At 52.0% G+C, this 18,450-nt stretch overlaps 2 protein-coding genes across 6 annotated transcripts in view; both read left to right on the forward strand.

Annotated features, from left to right (window-relative positions):
- The window catches only part of GIMAP7L5 (GTPase IMAP family member 7-like 5), a 598,436-nt gene that overhangs the window by 512,354 nt on the left and 67,632 nt on the right, over positions 1 to 18,450 (forward strand). The gene's annotated exons all lie outside the window — the stretch shown is intronic.
- SCAP (SREBF chaperone) overlaps positions 1,053 to 18,450 on the forward strand; it is a 50,578-nt gene continuing 33,180 nt past the window's right edge. For 4 of the 5 annotated variants that reach the window (XM_025147369.3, XM_025147372.3, XM_025147373.3 and 1 more), the window contains exons 1-3: positions 1,053 to 1,268; positions 3,591 to 3,693; positions 13,273 to 13,486. In XM_025147369.3, coding sequence (XP_025003137.1) covers positions 13,365 to 13,486 — 122 coding nt within the window. In that variant the 5' untranslated portion in view covers positions 1,053 to 1,268; positions 3,591 to 3,693; positions 13,273 to 13,364. The remainder of the gene's footprint in view (positions 1,269 to 3,590; positions 3,694 to 13,272; positions 13,487 to 18,450) is intronic. The other variant, XM_025147370.3, reaches the window with a different exon arrangement.

Genomic DNA, 18,450 nt, shown 5'->3' on the forward strand with positions numbered 1-18,450 from the left:
TGCTGGCTTTTGCTTGGGTGCCACTGAGGTGTGCAGCAAAGCAAGGAGCTGCTGGAGGCTGCAAGGAGCTGGCTCAGAGCAGCACAGCCATGGGGCGGGCACCGTGTGAGCGTCCCAGAGCCATGCCATGTGTCCCCAGGCTCTGGGCTGTTGTCACAGCAGTGCCATGCCCAGAGGAGTGAAGCCTTCCTGAACCAGCTTCACTGTGAGAGCTGTTTCCTAGCAGCAGCAGCAGCCTGCTATTCCAGCATGCCTCAGTTTTGCCATGCAGGAGAAGCGATTGCAGCAAGGAAGTGCTGATAACCATGGTGGCTCTTGGTTTGCAGCAAGGACTGAACCCAGCGTCTCCCATATCCCTGCACCTGCCCTTGGCATGTGGAAGCTGGAGGCTGATCTCATAGCTCTGCTGAGCCTCGGCCACTTGGCACATCCATGGCTGGAGCGAGACCTTGCTGCAGAGCTGATGCTGTGGGATAGCCAAGAGTAGGGATGCAACTGAGGGCAGAACACCACGGCCTTGTGCAGGGACAGCCAACATCTGCGTGCCCAAGGTCACTGCTGCTAGTGGCTCTTTGTTTGTCAGCCAGGGCCGTGTTTAAGCAGCGTGGTTGATGAACCAGGTGGGGCTCGGCTGAGCTCCCTCTGGCCTTGGCCGGGCGGCAGCGGTTCCAGCGGGACCTGGGATGTGTGAGCCGCGGGCACAGCTCCATCGTGCAGCAGCACAGCCAAGCCCAAACATCATCCTGCTGCCCTACCCATGCCTGATCTGTCCCCAGACCCTGAGGCTGCTGCTGCAGGGCCCTTCCCTGCCGTCTTCCCGCTCCGCTCTTCCCCTTCCCCCCACAGCTGCCTGCAGCCCCGACGACCCCGTTCCCGGCAGCCCCGCTCCACGTGCTCCAAGCGCGCCGCTTCCGCGCTCTCACGTGGCTTCCGGCAGCCCCGCCCCGGGGGCGTGTCCAGGCTGAGGGGGCGGGGCCGAACGAGACCGAACTGCGCGGGCACTGAGGGGGCGTGGCCTCGGGGGTCGCGCATGCGCGTTTAGGCCGGGAAACGGCGCCGAGGGGGCGGGCGGAGCGTGCCGGAAAGCGCGAGGGGCCGGGTTGGGAGAAAGGAAAGGGACGGAGCGGCCGGGACGGGTGAAACAAAGCCGCTGTTACACTGCCGGTGAGGAAGGGAGGAAAGAAGGAAGGAAGGAAAGGAAGAAAGAAGGGCGTTCTGAACGTTCCCGCTGAGAAGCGGCCGGCCGGGCCCGCAGCGGAGGCCGTGAGGTGAGGAGCGGAGCGGAGGCGCCGCCGTCCCCACAGCGCCCCGTTCCCGCGCGCGGTGCCGCAGCCCCTCACACCTCCGCCTCCTCCCCCCTCTCACCCCCCGCTCCCTTTTCTCCTCTTGGAGCGCTTTTCCGCCTTTTTTCTTTTCTTTTTTTTTTTTTTTTTCTTTTTTTCCGGGGATTGGAGCAGTTGAGGGCCGCTGCGCTCAGAGCGGGCCCGGAGGTGCGGCTGAGGGGCGATCAAGGGCGGCGGCGGGGAGGGGGCGGACGGGCAGTGCGGGCGCTGCGTGTGGGCAGAACAAAGGTCCGCTGGGGGCTGAAGCGCATCGTTTGGGCCCCGCTGTTTAACAGTTCGGAGCATCGCTTCGCTCTGCCCGGCTCTGCGGGCTGCTCCGCTCCGCGTGGCGCTGTGTGAGGGGGGCTCTGCCCCGCGGCCCTGCAGCCGTCACCGCTGCGCTCAGATGCGGCGACGCGGCGCTCCGCGGGCTGCGTGCCGGGCGCGCACTGCGGGACCGCGGGTGTCCGGGCCTGTGTGCCTTTAATCGCAGCTGTTTGTACAGACCGGGGGAGAACCCCTGAGAGCAGCCCTGCGGAGATGGAATTGGGGGTCCTGGCGGACGAGAAACTGGGTGTGAGCCAGCAGTGTGCGCCTGCAGCCCGGAAGGCCAACTGTGTTCTGGGCTGCATTCAAACAGGGGTGGCCGGCAGGGAGAGGGAGGTGACTGTGCCCCTTTACGCGGCTCTTGTGAGGCCCCATCTGCAGTACTGCGTCCAGGCCTGGGACCCCTGTACACGAAGGACATGGAGCTCTTGGAGCGGGTCCAGAGGAGGGCCACTAAGATGGTCAGAGGGCTGCAGCACCTCTCCTGTGAGGAAAGGTTGAGGGAACTGGGCTTGTTTAGCTTGGAGAAGAGAAGGCTCCGGGGAGACCTCGTTGTGGCCTTCCGGTACTTCAAGGGAGCTATAAACAGGAGGGGGAATGGCTGTTTATGAGGGTGGATGGTGACAGGACGAGGGGGAATAGTTTTAAACTGAGACAGGGGAGATTTAGGTTAGATAGGAGGAGGAAGTTTTTCCCCCAGAGGGTGGTGACGCACTGAACAGGTTGCCCAAGGAGGCTGTGGATGCCCCATCCCTGCAGGCATTCAAGGCCAGGCTGGATGTGGCTCTGGGCAGCCTGGGCTGCTGGTTGGCGACCCTGCACATAGCAGGGGGTTGGAACTGGGTGAGCACTGTGCTCCTTTGCAACCCAGGCCATTCTGTGATATGATTCCTCAGGTTGGGCTGAAGCTGAGGAATCCACATCCTCAGATGGGTGTTTGTATGTGGGTCCTACAGCCAGGACAGAGCTGTGGCCTTAACACAGTAACCCTCAGCTCTTTTCTCAGAACCTCCCTGCTGAAAGTGAAGCTTCCGTTCAGCTATGGCGTAAGCTCTTTGCTGCTGTAATAGCAGTGGGTTTCACATACAGGCATGATACATCCTGGGTTACCTGTGCAAGGCAGAGGGAGGCTGGGCTGCCACCAGGACAGCTCTGTGCTGTGTGCCCACTGACAGTGGTGCTCTGCTGGTTGTCTCATCTCATCTCCAGATGACAATTAAACATGCAAATGGCACAAAAGAGCAAAGAATCCATGGTGGTTTTTCTTTTTTTCCTCTCAGGAGCATTAAAGTAGCATTCAAAGTGCCAGAATCTCAGTGATGAGTGCGCTCTGCAGAGAGCTGTGGTTACTCGCTGTTGGGTTATTCAGTGGATTGCTAGGCATGTCTGTTCTTAAAGTTCTTCTGACTACACTTAGAGAAGTCATTTTAATCTTCTTTCATAAGTAAAGGTATTGAACAGTACAGTAGGTATGGGTTGATGAGCAGAAATACTTATGTGTCTGTAGTGCAGCTTAATAGAGCGGAGAGGGAGTGACATAGGACCATAGAATGGCCTGGGTTGCAAAGGCCCACAGTGCTCATCCAGCTCCAACCCCCTGCTATGTGCAGGGTCGCCAACCAGCAGCCCAGGCTGCCCAGAGCCACATCCAGCCTGGGATGAATGCCTGCAGGGATGGGGCATCCACAGCCTCCTGGGGTAACATCTTGGGGTTCAGCCCTTCTCACTTGCTGTTGCACTGGGGCTGCTGTGCTCTTCCCTCTTGCTGCCCTGTCCTGGGATGGTGCATTGAAATGAGGGTTCTGAGGAACATAAGGAAGTTCTGCAGCACAGCCCTCAGCTGCGGAGTCTGTGAGATGTTATTTCTCAGTCCTAATTCCATAAAGGAGTGGAAGAATGGGCATGGAGGTGATGTCTTCAGGGTGTGCTTTGTGTCCTCAGGTGACCGTGCAGCGCTGACGTTTCGGGATGGCCGGTGCCTCTTCTGCAGAGCTGGATTCCCTTGGGAAGAGCATGGAAATCTGAGGCTCCTGCCCGTTAAACAGTGAGTTACAGCTGATGAGAGAGAGCAGCGGTGAATGAGGAGAGGATCCAGGCTGGATGTGGCTCTGGGCAGCCTGGTCTGGTCTTTGTCGACCCTGCACATAGCAGGGGGTTGGAACTGGATGAGCACTGTGGTCCTTTGCAACCCAGGCCGTTTTGTGATTCTATGAGAGGAGGAGGGCTGCATTTCTTTGGTAAAAGCTGAATTAATGGTGTATGGACCATTGTGATAAAGATGCCGTGGGAATAATAGTCAGTCTGTTCTCAGAAGACAATGTTGGAGTCAGACTTTGTTATCTGACAGCGTCGTTTGGGGATTGTTTCTCTGCTGGGGAGAAAGAGCTTAATGGTTTGCCAGCCCTGGGTTTTAGTTGGGAATTATTAGAAAGGAAAATATTTAGTTGTGCGTGATGCTGGAGATAACAGAAAGCTCCCTTTGTCCGATGCTGACAGCCCTGCTTGCTTATTCAGCCTTGCCAAACGTTTGTTCTGTAATGTAGAACCTGTTGAAAATCAATCCCATGCAAGTGAGTCACCTTACAGATGCTTGAGTTCACTTGTGCCTCCTCAGCCCGGCAGGTGTTAAGGAGCACTCTTGTCTTTTTGTATTGAAAACGGTTCTGATTAATGTTTTTTGTGGCTTTTTTTTTTCTGGAGGGAACAATAGAGGGAAATACATACAGGGTTCCTCATCTTCACTTCCCATGTCATAGGGTGTGTGGTCAGAGCGGTGTCCGTGGGCTCTCGTTTCTGTCACTTGGCATCCTGCCTGTGAATAGCTGCTAATTAGCAGGCAGTGCTTCCAGCCCTCCAGGGTTCAGGGTGAGAATTCCACTGAAGCTGTGGGAGTCGGAGGGAGGCTCTGTGTGGAGCAGGACGGGCACCACCCCACAGAGCCACGCGGGAGCATTCGGCTCTTTTCCTTCTGCTCTAGGAACCCCTTGCATGCTTTCCCTGACAGCTGTGGAAGGCACTGATGCAGAAGGCAGAAGCCAAACTCCCACCTGATGCGGGAACTCGGAGGGCTGCAGAAGCAGTGATGGAGACGTGGTGATGCTCTGTGTGGGCAGTGCAGACTTCAGCAGTGGAGTGCTGTCAGGGGAAGGTGCCTAAGGGAGCTCTTTAATCTTCCTCTGCTGAAGTCACAGCCAGGTCTGCTCTCTGGGTGGTGAAGTGTTTCTTATGCCCAGACAGGTCAGCCATCGCCAGGTTCTCCTGCTGGCTGTTCCATGGAGGCATTCCAGAACCTTTACGCTTCTGCTTTACCTCATTCTTTGTACATCCGTGAGCTTTGTCCCTGAAGCAGAAGAGCTTTCGAGGGGAGAGACTTACAGATTTCCTGGTAGCAATGGATCGATGCAAATGACTGCTTGAAACTGCTAGTGCTCTGCCCAGACTTGTACCTGCAGGTAGTTGTGGGTGCATCCAGAGAGTGCTGAATGCCTGGTGGTGTACGCAGAGCTGCAGCTGAGGTTTCTCTGAGCAGGGCTCTGAGTCCATCCCCATCTGCTGTGCCTGCAAGCAAAGTGCCAGCCTAGGAGAGAGTCGTGCTGCAGTGGGCTGCTCGGTAAGCTGTATGTTCTGATGGATGTGCTGCTTGCTATGTGCACCTTCTGAAAACACTGCTCAACTCCCACATTTCCTTCAGCAGCTTTGCGAGGTGTGGGATGTTAAGCATTCACTGTGGCACACTGTCTTGCAGTATTTGCTGTGGAAGGCCTATTTAGCTGTGCAGAACAGTTCTGTTTGGGAAGCAGAGCTGAAGTACATACAGTTCTTCTTCCTGTAGGCCCAGATGTTCACTTTGTTTTAAATCACAGAATGGCCTGGGCCTGGGTTGCAAAGGACCACAGTGCTCATCAGTTCCAACCCCCTGCTGCATGCAGGGTCGCCAACCAGCAGAGCAGGCTGCCCAGAGCCACATCCAGGGGCCACTTCCAAATAGAGGTCATTAAACATTAATTCCAATTTCTGTCCTGATTCCTCTGAACCAGGAGATGCATCCTGAGCGTGGAAGGAGCCCCAGCTGTAGGGAAGGGATCACACTGGTTCCAGGTCTTTATTTCATGATGTAAATGATTAATTGCAGCTGCAGATCTTTGGAGAGAAATAATGACTCTTGGATGGGTGCGTTGGCAGTGAACGGCTGCTGTCAGTATTTCTCAGTTCCATGAACAGTGTCCTGAAAGTGTTGGCTGTTTGTGAGGGTGGATGGTGATAGGACAAAGGGGAATGGTTTTCAACTGAGACAGGGCAGGTTTAGGTTGGATATGAGGAGGAAGTTTTTCCCCCAGAGGGTGGTGACGCACTGAACAGGTTGCCCAAGGAGGCTGTGGATGCCCCATCCCTGCAGGCATTCAAGGCCAGGCTGGATGTGGCTCTGGGCAGCCTGGGCTGCTGGTTGGCGACCCTGCACATAGCAGGGGGTTGGAACTGGGTGAGTATTGTGGTCTTTTGCAACCCAGGCCATTCTATGGTTCTGTTACTGGGAAACTTCTCACACACAGTGCTGAGGATGGGTTGTGACAAAGCTGTCACTTTGACACCCAGCACTACCCTGTGTATTTCATGTTGCAAGCAAAAGGCCTGGCTAAGATGGTGATCTTGTAGAGAGGTTTAGAAAATGGCATTCTTAGAAAGAGCAGTCACGGCAGGAGGACAGATGTGGTGTGGGTCTGTGCTGGCCAAGGTGTTCCTGTGCTCCTGGAATGCTGTCTGAAGGTTGGGAGTGACTGCTGTGGAAGGATGATGGCTTCCTTAGGAGGAAACACAAATGTAGGCACGACCACTTCACACTGCAGCAGTGGAGCTGTAGACCTATGGGTAGGTAAGTGACAGCAACACTTGGAGCCCGTTTTAATTCTACAGGAATGACTGATCTCTGCACTTGAGAAATATTAAAATAACACGTTTGATGCCCCATCAGTGCATTCCTATAAGCAAGATGTATCCTAAGAATAATAGAGGGTTGTCTGTTAGTTCCTGTCTGCATCCTGCAATGAATGCTGCTCCATCTGGGGTCAGGGAGATGGTGGAAGCCCTCTGCTGGGCAGGAGCACTTGGCTGAGGTGGGGGTGGGTTTAGGACCCCGACATGTAACAGTGAGGCACTGCTGTGTGATGGCAGCGGGTGTTGCATCAGGCCTTGATATTTTTAGGTGGAAGGAATTCCCTGTCCACTTATAAAGCAGCCACATCAGTAACAAAAAGCAGCAGATGATTCTAAAAGCAGCCACGTGAGGTGCATGGCACAGGAATGGCTGCGGGTCAGGCTCAGAGGTCTGCTTGGCTTCGTTCATAGAGTCACAGAATGGTTGGGTTGGAAGGGACCTCAAGGACCATGGAGCTCCAACCCCCCACCACAGGCAGGGCCACCAACCTCCCCATTTCAGACCAGCCCAGGCTGCCCAGGGCCCCATCCAACCTGGCCTTCAACACCTCCAGGGATGGACGGGGCATCCACAGCCTCTCTGGGCAGCTGTACCAGCACCTCCCCACTCTCATAGCAAAGAACTTCCCCCTCACATCCAACCTCAATCTGCCCTCCTTCAACTTCAAACCACTTCCCCATGTCCTGCTGTTATCTCCCGTTTCAAAGAGTTCCTTGTTCCTGAGTGTGGGTGCTGCTCAGTACAGGGGACAGCACTCTGGGAAGGTGTGGAGGGGCTCCTTGGGCAGAGGACTGCCTGGCCGCTGTCCTTTGTTGTGTTCCACATCTATTTTTGTTCTTACTTTCCCCAAAAGCTGGTTGTTTTTGTAACTCATGTGACATGGATGATGTCCTGGGGTAAAGATTGCACAGCTCAGCTGTGTGTTTATTCCAAGCTGATGCTTTGTAGTTCTGATTGATGCCGTGTAGTCCTTGTGCTGGGGGAGCAGCACTTCTCCTCAGTGTCCTCTGCTGCTTTCTGTGAGGTCCATTGTATCCATTGGTTGATAACACCTTTCCCACATTGGAAAGCTTTCCCATATTGTTTGTGTTTGGTTTTATGGAAGCTGCTTTGTATCTTTGATCTCTTGCTCAACCTTTTTCTAGTTCTGCTCTGCCTCCTCTTTGAGAGGAGGAGGAGGAGGACTGACCAGCGGGACCCCAGGATCTGATCTGTCAGTGGCAGCAGGTAGTTTAGAATCATAATCATACAATCACAGAATGGCCTGGGTTGCAAAGGCCCACAGTGCTCACCCAGTTCCAACCCCCTGCTATGTGCATGGTCACCAACCACCAGACCAGGCTGCCCAGAGCCACATCCAGCCTGGGATGCAGGATGTGCATTCCTTTGCATGTAATGTTATTTTCCCAGTGTGCATCACACGACATTCATTGGCATGGAGCTTGATTTGCAGTTGCCCGGCCACTTGGTGGGAAGTTCCTTCTGCCCCCATGAAGAACACACAGCAGTTACCCATGTCAGTGTTGCACCTGTTTTTCCAGGTAATTTGTATGTTGAACAACACTGTTCCCCGTGGGACCAATTACTTCCCTCTATTAAAAGAATCAGGCACTCGTTATGATCCTTCAGCCTCTCTTAAATCCATTTCTGTCCATGTGCAGCTTACAGACAGAACATTTTTCCCTTTGCTGTTCTGCAGAGCAGTGGGTTTTTATTTTGGGCTCATATTCCTGGAAAGACATAACTTCAGTTGTCCATTGAGATTTTCATGTGACTGCAGTCACTGTCCAAGCCTGCTGCTCGGTGCTTAGCTTGCTGGGAGCTCTAAATACAGAGATAATTCCAGTAATGCTTTGATCTCATCCCATTGGGGTGGTGCCACGTGGGAAGGAAGTCTGACCTCGTGCCATCTGAACAGATGATAGCTCTCATTTTGTTCTTTTTTTATTATTATTTCTGTTGAGCCCTTTAAGGAATCACGCTGCAGTGTAGCTGTGTGTACCCTGCCTGCATGCTGGGTGCAGACAGAAGTGTGGTGAAGCCTCAGTGGCTGGGCTGAGCTGGGTGGGTAGGGTGCTACAGAGCTGACTGTGCAGCAGAGCTGGTGTTGGGTGAAGCTTTAGTTGGCTGAGCTATAGCAAACTGGTGCTGATCCAGTTGATGGAGAGATTGAGTGAAAAATATGTTGGGCAGCAAGTTCTGAACATTGCATGTTCCCTGCTCAAGTGGAGGAATTGAATTGCCATTCTGCACTCAGTGGAGTCTTAGATAATATGTGGTCAGGTAGGTAGAAGACATTGAAAAGTCTTTTGGGAAAGGCTTTCCGGCTCCCATTTGTTGAAGTTCTGCACATTCCTTCTCTTTCCAAATCTCCTGGCAGTTCTTAATTAGATTGTTATAACTGTGGCTTCTGCTTCCATCTAAGTAAATGGTGAAATCTTGACTACAGCAAAGGCATGAAAAGCCAATCCCTGCAGCCTGATGAACAAGCTAGAACTATACGAAGATGCTCCGAGGGCTGCAGCACCTCCCCTACAAAGACAGGCTGAGGGAGCTGGGCTTGTTCAGCCTGGAGAAGAGAAGGCTGCGGGGTGACCTCATTGCAGCCTTCCAGGACCTCCAGGGAGCCTCCAAACAGGAGGGGAGGCAACTCTTGGAAAGGGCAGATAACAGCAGGACGAGGGGAAATGGTTTGAAGCTGAAGGAGGGCAGATTGAGGTTGGATGTGAGGGGGAAGTTCTTTGCTATGAGAGTGGGGAGGTGCTGGAACAGCTGCCCAGAGAGGCTGTGGATGCCCCGTCCATCCGTGGAGGTGTTGAAGGCCAGGTTGGATGGGGCCCTGGGCAGCCTGGGCTGGTATGAAATGGGGAGGTTGGTGGCCCTGCCTGTGGTGGGGGGTTGGAGCTCCATGATCCTTGAGGTCCCTTCCAACCCAACCATTCTGTGATTCTGTACTTCAAGAGAAGCTGTTCCCTCCTGTGCAGTAAATAGTAGAGCCCAGGGCTTTGCTGGCTACCATTAGGTTGGGCAAGAGCTCTGCTGCTGGGAAGGAGAGATTGGGAAACATTGTCTTGTGGTTGGCAAGGTGCTTCCTTTGGTGAGTGCAGGAAGAGGAGAAAGCTTAGCCGTTATGTTTTCCAAAATTTTTATAGTTATTTCTGTAGCATGTCTCTTGTTTTGTGCTTCTTCACGGGGAGCCTCCTATCACTTCATCCCCAGCAGGAAGGTACTGCCTAATGCTGTTTGCAGTGCTCTGTACGTAAGGCAGCAGAAATGGATGGTTAATAGAGAATGGATACAGGGAATTGCTGTTCATAGAGTCATAGAATGGCCTGGGTTGCAAAGGACCACAATGCTCATCCAGTTCCAACCCCCTGCTATGTGCAGGGTTGCCAACCACCGAACCAGGCTGCCCAGAGCCACATTTGGCCTGTTTTGGCCAATATCTGTAGCATGGAGGGAAAGTAGCCCGCAGTTCAATTCATTGCAGAGTTTCTCCTTGCTGGGTGCAGAAAGAAGAGCCCTGGGCTGGGGTGGTGCAGGTTGTCCTGTGCTGGGGTCCGCCCCAGCCTGCAGGGTGAGCGCTTCGGTTGTGCTTTTCCCATAGGAAGCATTCTGTTCGCCGTGACCTCCATGTCCTCTGACAGCACAAAGCACGTTATTCTTCTCATGGGAATGCAAATGGAGAATAGGAACTTGTGTGAGAGCTGATTGTGTAGCGTTTCTATGAAGGAGGTTTGTGTCTTGGGCATGTTTCTTGCTTTCCCATCTCTGAAGTCCTCAGAAGTGTTTGGTTCCTGGCCCTCACTGAGGGAGAATTCACACATCAGTGGTCAGAATTGCTGGAGAGTGTGGAAACTGTGGAGTGTTCCCTTCTTTCTTCCCCTTATCCCTTTGCTGAGACCAGAATGCTTTGGGCTGGGATGTGAGTGCTCCAGCAACAGCTGGCACTGCTCCTTTCACTGAAGGGACCAAAGGGTGACAGCTTCCAGCACTGCAGGGAGAGAGATGGGAGAGACCTTTGCAGGTGGAGCATAGACTGAAGATCAGGCAGTAAACTCTGTCAGTGATCTCTCTGGCTTTGTGTGCTCTGGGTGTAGCCCAGGAATACCAGCAGCTGTGTGTGTGTGTCCCTACGGGACATACAGTGCTGCTGTGTGGAGGAGGTGGCACAGGGATGTGTAAGAGGGGTTCTCCTCACTGCATGCTGTTCTGTGGCTCAGGGTCTCACTGCACCCCACATCAGGTCTGTTCTCCCTCATGTAGCAGAACGCTTCTGGTGTGCTCTGGCTGCCTTTGTCTCATGTAGCATCAGTCCTGGATGCATCAGTCTCTTATTTTGTGCAACTTTGAAGTTTATAACTGATGCCTCTGCAGATGGAAGCTGCTTGGAAGCCCATGCTGGATTGATGAATCTGACTGCCTGGATGCCCATCTTGCTTTTGTGTGCTTGGAGAGCAGATGTTGGTGATCTGGTGACAACAGCACAGGGCAACCAGGGGACCTTTATACATCTCTGTTCTTAGTAAACCTTCTTTCATAGAATCATAGAACAGTCTGGGTTGCAAAGGACCATAATGCTCATTGAGTTCCAACCCCCTGCTATGTGCAGGGTCGCCAACCAGCAGCCCAGGCTGCCCAGAGCCACATCCAGCCTGGCCTTGAATGCCTGCAGGGATGGGGCATCCACAGCTTCCTTGGGCAACCTGTGCCAATGTTATCTGAGCAAATAAATAGCAAATAAATTTAACTTAAGTTTCTTATGCTCCATCTCCCTGTGTGCCCATCTCTTGTAGCTGAAGGGAACGAGGTGCACAACATACTGTATGGCAAAGCCATAAGGAGATGTCTTGCTACTGCTTGCTGCCATTCAGACCTTGTCTTGGATTTGCAGTCATGCAAAAAAACAACAGAAAGTCTCCTGAACAGATTCTATTTTAATACTTGTCCTTACATCAGGTTTTCTTTGAATAGGACCTGCTTTTATCCTCATGAGCACTGCTGTAGTGCAAAGCTGAAGAGATTTCAGAATGGAGAGTGTGGCTCTCGAACAACTAGTAAGCAAATATTGGATGTGGAACACTTGAGTTTCCTTGTTAGTGCTGATGTTTCACAGTGGGTGAAGCCAGTGAAAACTACCCTTTCCTCTTTGCATTTGGTAGAAGCTGTTCCATTCCAGTGCTAGTAACCTGATTTGCTGTTAGGGAGCTGTGCGTGGTGTTTTTGCTGCAGGTATGTGTTGGTCCCAAACTGGATTGAATGGGCAGCCCAATGTGGACAGCCAGCCCTGCAGCTGTTGCTCAGTCCTACAGCCCTGTTTGTTCAGTCATTTCTTTTTAGGTTGCAGCACCCAAACCTTTCCAGATAACCCACCCTGCAGCTGGGGCAGGCTCTGCGTGGGAGCCCCAGCACGGTGCCATGCAGCTCCAGCCACAGTCACAATGAGGAGAATCCTCAGTGAGGGGAAGTTTTGGGTCCACTTGACTTTTTTTGTAATTTCCAGTTCTATCATCAACACAGACTGAGTTTTCAGTACAGGTACTGCTGGATATTCAGCAGGCAAATGTATCTAATAACCCTCCAGGTGCATAAATGACCCTAAAGGGATTCCCTGCCTGTGGACCTCCCCAACCTCTTGTGGTGTTCTTTCCATCAAAGGTGGTGAAATGAGGAGTTCAGAAGGTTTAAGCCCATATTGAAGCCTTGCAGTGAGCTATGGGGCGCAACCGTGAATAACATCTTCCTGTGGTCAGGGTGACTTATCTCCCATGCTTTGGGTCTCCTGTTGCTCTGAAGAGGCTGGGAAATGTCATCATTTCCTCTCAGATAAAAGTACAGCTCTTGAGCACCCACAGCTTTGAACTACAGGAAGATGTGTCCTGCATTCAGGACTTCCCCTTCTGCGTGCACTGCTGTGAGCCACGTGCTTTGCATTTAGCCCCTTTAGAGACAAAGGAAAAAGTCTGAGGACAGGTTTGTTTGCTCCACCTTTTCTAGAAAGCCACTTTTTTAGGGCTTTCTGTGTTGCATGCTTTATTGTTGGTGAATGAAATAGCTCATTGACCACTTCTGACATGGCAGTTTGGGTTGCCGTTGGTAGACGTGGTCAAAATACACTCTGACAAGAGGCATCTGCACTGGTTTACCTTATTGTGCAGTGTACTCTGGCTCAGCCTTATGCACTGTGGCTACTTATGCTCCTCCCCTCCCCCCCCCTTGATCTTCCTCCAACCAAAAATAACTTCCTTTAGATTGTCTGAGCTGTAAAACCTGTGCTAATCCCTTTGGTTGTGTGTCACAGCCGTCGTGCTGGAGGTGCCCAGTGTCCAGGAGCCCTTCCCTGGGAGTGCTGTCACAGCTATAGCCTCAGTCCTCTTCTCCTTGGCATTTTGGCACCTCCTCAGAGTGCTGCTGAATTCTTTCACTGCTAACCTCCTTTCTTTCCTTCCTTTCAGCCAGCTTGGTTCCTAGCTCTGCTGCTGCAGCTCATGGCAGCTGTGGTCATTCTCTTAGATCTTCTACCCTTTCTTCTCCTAGGCAAAGCCTAGTAATTTGATCTGATTGCCTCTGGGCTCATACAAACTCTCCCTTTCTTCTGAGGAGGTGCAAAGCTGAAACCCTTTCTAAAGCAAGTTGGTAATGTTTATTTTTGTTTTCTTTTTATGACCTTTTTTTCCTCTCTCTTTGTAGGTGGATTCAGTGCCTTGGAGGTGCTGCACATGCTGGATCTGCCTGGCTCCCTGATGTGTCCCGGCATGGCAGCTAGGTGACAGTGGTTGAGGATGACCCTGACTGAAAAGCTGCGTGAGAGGATATCGCGGGCCTTCTACAACCACGGGCTGCTGTGTGCTTCCTACCCCATCCCCATCATCCTCTTCACTGGCCTCTGCATTTTGGCCTGCTGGTGAGTCCTGCCAAGTGCTGCTTGTCCTGGGCTGCTGCTGTGGGGAGCATTCATAGCCAGGTTTCATCTTTCTGTGTGGGATAAAAGAAGAGAGGGAACAAAGCATCTCCATCTGATTTCCTAACTAAATAGGAAGTGAGGCTGCACCTGAAGTGCTGGGTGCAGCTGTGGACCACACAAGATCTGAACATACTGAGGAGAATCCAGCACAGGGCCACCGAGGTGCTGCAGGGCCTGGGGTAGCTCTGCTGGGAGGAGAGGCTGAGAGGGCTGGGGCTGCCCAGCGTGGAGCAGGGGAGGCTCAGGGGATCCACCGTGGCTGTAAATCTCTGCAGGAGCTGCAAGGGGATAGAGCCAGGTTCTGCTCAGTGGTGCTGGTGTCAGACTCAGTGGCAATGGGCATGTACTGGAGCACAAATGGTTCTGTTTAAACATAAGAAAATGCTTTCACTGTGAATATATTGAACCATTGGAGTAGGTATTCCAGATTGTGGAGTCTCCTCCTTGGAATCACAGAATGGTTGGGTTGGAAGGGACCTCAAGGATCATGGAGCTCCAACCCCCCACCACACACAGGGCCACCAACCTCCCCATTTCATACCAGCCCAGGCTGCCCAGGGCCCCATCCAACCTGGCCTTCAACACCTCCACGGATGGACGGGGCATCCACAGCCTCTCTGGGCAGCTGTTCCAGCACCTCCCCACTCTCATAGCAAACAACTTCCCCCTCACATCCAACCTTCTGGAAGCAGAAACTGCCTGCATGTGGCCCTGTGCCTCCGTGGCTGATGCTGACCTGGCTTGAGCAGCTTTAGCCTTGCTGAGCAGCCTCACCTCTTAAGGATTGTCCGTAGGCCTTTTTTGTTCTACGAAGTTTATGAAGGAGCTGTGGGATGCTATGTGATGAACAGGAGTTGTTTTCCGGAGCCCCTTTAACTTTCTCCAGTGTAAGAGCTGTGTTGATTTATCAAGGTATTTGGAGTGCTCCCCCCATCATGCTTCCTTCCTGGCAGATCATCTTCTGCATTTTTCAGGTTGAAAAAGGAAGTGGTGCTGAAGAAAGCACGCATACTCTCATGTCACTTGAGGGCAAGGAACTCCTGTTTTCTTGGGGCTGGGTAGCTTTGCAGTTGCAGTCTGTGCATCGTTTCTGCATTTCTGCTTATATCTATATCCACCTGCAATACAACAAGGCAGTGTTATCTGCTGTATTGTGTTTCAGGCTCCTTGACTTGTGCTCAAATTGGTTTGTATTCTTGCCATAGCTCCACGTCAGGGGCCGCTCTCTTCAAGGAGCATCTCATAAATACAAGAGGCTGCCCCTCCTTGCTTGTTCAGTGTGGAATAATCTGATCTTCGTGGTGTGTGGGTGCATGCAGTTGTTAGCTCTGTGGCTAGCACAACTGTAGCCGTTGGAAGCTCATTCCCTAGCAAATGGGTAGGGACTCTGAGGGTGAGAACCTGGAGCAAGATAGTCATTAGCTTTTCAGAGTGCCAAACCAAAGACTATAATTTCTTTTCTTAATCGGAATGCCTGATTGTATAAAATGGTACAAAATAATAGGAACAAAAGTGGCCAGCAGTCACCTCAGTGACTGGCTGTCTATGGAGAAGGGCAGGAAACTTCACAAGCACTGTAATAATCATGTAGACGAGTTTTTAGCTAATATGCTAACTCACTTAAGCCTGAAGTCGAGTCTCAAACCTATGCTATGTGGTGTACATTTCATTCCCTGTGCACTTACTCCATTGCTCCACTTATCACCAGGCTGACTGCTGCATGTTAAACTCTGTGCATCCAAACAGCCTTCCAGCATGCAAAACTGGATCAGCTGTGGGCCTGTTTAGCATATAGTATGGAGTGAGTACTGTTTTGGGAGCCATTGTGTGCTGTTATTTACAGGAGTTGGTGTTTGCTTCCTGGGGAAGCTTTCTCCAGGGTGAGGTGAGGAACTTGCTGTGATGGCTGCGAGTGTCACATCTTCATTTTGTTCCTTAGTCGTACTGCAGGGCTCTGAGTAACAGTCCTGGGCACCAACTTATTGCAGAGGTGTCCCATTTCCTTAGAAGAAATCTCACTGATTCATCCAACCTCACTTCAAAAAGAAAAAAAGAGATGTGCTGAAATCTGGAGAAGGAAGCTGGCAGAGCTAATCAAGGCCCAGCATCAAGGTAGAAGCTCATCTGGGCAATGTTTTGGTCCAGCATGGCTGTTAAGAGACCCTCAGCTCTGTTGGCAGTGGGTTTGTATCCCACAAGGAAAACTACGGGAGAGAGCCTGACTTAGGGCAGCTGGCTGGAGACATGAGGGCAGGTGTTGTCTCCCTGGCCTTCAAGGTCTTTGGAACAGTATCCCATGATATCGCCATAGACAAACCTGGGAAGCGTGGACTAGATGAGGACAGTGAGGTGAGAACTGACAGTCCTGGGTCCAGTCTTGTTTAACATGTTTGTCAGTGATCTGGATGAAGGAATGGAGGTGAATGGAGAGCCTCCTTGGCAGGTTTGCTGCTGACAGAAAGCTGGGAAGGGTGGCTGATGGCCCAGAGTGCTGTGCTCCTATTCCTAAGGATCTTGGCAAGCTGCAGAGATGGGTAGAGAGGAATCTTTTGACATCCAGCAAAAGCAAGTGCAGGACCCTGCACACAGGGAGGAATAACCCCATGCCCCAATACAGGCTGGGGGCTGACCAGCTCTCAGAGAAGGGCCTGGTGGATGCGAGGGGCCACGAGCCAGCAGTGTGTCTTTGTGGGCAAGAGGTTCAATAGCATCCTGGCCTGCACTGGGAAGAACATTGCCCAGCAGGGTGAGGGGGGGATCCTCCCCTTCTAATCAGCACTGATGAGACCTCACTTGGAGCACTGGGTCCACTTGTGGGTCCTCAGTACAAGAGAGACCTGGACGTACTGGAGTGAGTCTGGTGAAGGGCTGCTGAGATGACAAAGAGCCTGGAGCAGTTCAGTGAGGAGTGTTCAGCCTGGAGAAGACTTGGAGGGGGGATCTGAAAGGAGGAGTAGGATGGGGCCAGACTCTTCCCAGAGGTTGGGATAGGTGATCTCCAGAGGTGTCTTCCAACTTCAACCACTCTGTGATCCTGTGCAGGGCCTGGGGCAGCCCTGCTGGGAGGAATGGCTGAGAGGGGCTGGGGCTGCTCAGCATAGAGCAGAATGGGGGCACAGAGGATCCACCATGGCCCTAAGTTTCTGCAGGAGCTGCAAGGGAACAGAGCTGGGCTCTGCTCAGTGGTGCTCAGGCTGGGACAAGGCACTGGGCACAAGCTGGAGCTCAGGAGCCCATCAGGGGCTTCTTTCTGCGTGGGTTATGGAGTCTGGGCACTGGCTGCCCAGATAGGTGGTGGAGTTTCCTTTTTGGGTATCCCAAAAGCTATCTGGACATGCACTTTTTTCAACACATTTTGCTGAGAGGCTTGAGCTATCCTGTGTGATAACCAGAGGAGCTGAGTTGCTGACAGCTTCTTCGTGCTCCAAACACACAGAGAGGACAGGCTCCTATGGGAGTGCCTGATGAAAGCAGAAGCAAGCTCTGTGTAACAACACCTCTCCTTGCTTCTCAGGGCAAAGAAAACTGGGGGCAGGACAGGGAGAATCTTCACTTGTGCTGCTCAGATTTTTCAGGGCCTTGTCAGTGGGAGACAGTGCAAAGCAAATGTCATTTGATCAGAAACAGCTATTGGTTATGCACTTAGTAATGCTAAACAGGGAACTGTTGCTGCCCAATGCCTGCCTCCTCTGCCTGTTGGCAGAGCCCTTTTTCCCAAATTTCTCCTATTAGCAGTGGGTTTTCAGGTTTTCCTATCCTTGCCATAGCTGGGTTAGGCCTGAAACAGTTTGAGAGCTCGTTCTGCAGTGAGCAAAATGGAGGTGGCAGCTATTTTAAGGCAGTGGATCACCACCCTCTGTTATCTAAGAGCTGGCAGCTCTGCCTTCCTTCGTGTTCTCCAGCAGAAGACTGTTTGGGGGTGGTGGTGATCTCCGCTTTGATGCTGTGAAGGAGGAATATGCAATGGTAGGGCTTGCAGTTCTGTGGTGCTGCCAGCTGCCTCGGGCTGCCCTGGCACCTCTCCCTCTTGGCCTTTTAAGCTGTCTTGAAAATATGTAAAGTAGCTGGATGAACATTTTTGCCTGAACCTACCTTGTGCTTGGCAACTAGCAAGTGCTTGTGCTTCAATTCAGCCATGCTGACTCACAGACAATCTGTTTTTCTTTTCCATTTGCAGAGGATTGGGGTGCATTTATGTGAACATCTGAAAAACCCTCCTCAAAACCACCCCTTTTTTGTTTTCTTTGAACTTTCCTGTGACCCATTTTCAGATCTCCCTTTTCTCCCCTCCTTGCTCTGTGCTTTCTGTTTGGGTGTTCACCTCTTTCCCTGGTGGTCAAACAAATCTTTGCCATAGGGAAGTTTGAGGAGGAGAGAACCTGAAGGCTGGAAATCACCGTCCTGGAACTTACTGGGAGCCCTTCTGGGGGGTAAGAAGTGCAGAGGGAGCATCCTGCTGTCCTTGCCATGTTTAGTGGCTGTGACGTTCTTCTGACCCCTCAGCAGCAGCTTTGAATTTAATTTTATTGGTTTTTTGTTGACATCTGATGTCTGAAATAATAGGCCCATTGGATTTCATGGTGACACTGTTATCTTTTCACTTTTTGCCTGCTGTTGGTCTCAGGTGCCACTGAGGAGATCCACTCATACCATGTCCGGATCTAAGGCTAAATACATTCCGGAACTCATCTCTTAACATCTTTCTGGAACAGCTTGCAGTAAATGTATGCTGGAATGCACATCCTGTGTGTTCTTTCATCAGACATCAAAACTTTACATAAGCATAAATGCTCCAATATTCACAGAATCACAAGGGTTGGAAGGGCCTTCTGGAGATCATTGAGTCCAACCCCTGCCAAAGCAGGTTGCATTGGTTGGTATCCAGACACATCTTGAGTATCTCC

The sequence above is a fragment of the Gallus gallus genome, chromosome 2, assembly GCF_016699485.2.
Source record: "Gallus gallus isolate bGalGal1 chromosome 2, bGalGal1.mat.broiler.GRCg7b, whole genome shotgun sequence".
In the NCBI taxonomy this organism is placed as follows: domain Eukaryota; kingdom Metazoa; phylum Chordata; class Aves; order Galliformes; family Phasianidae; genus Gallus; species Gallus gallus.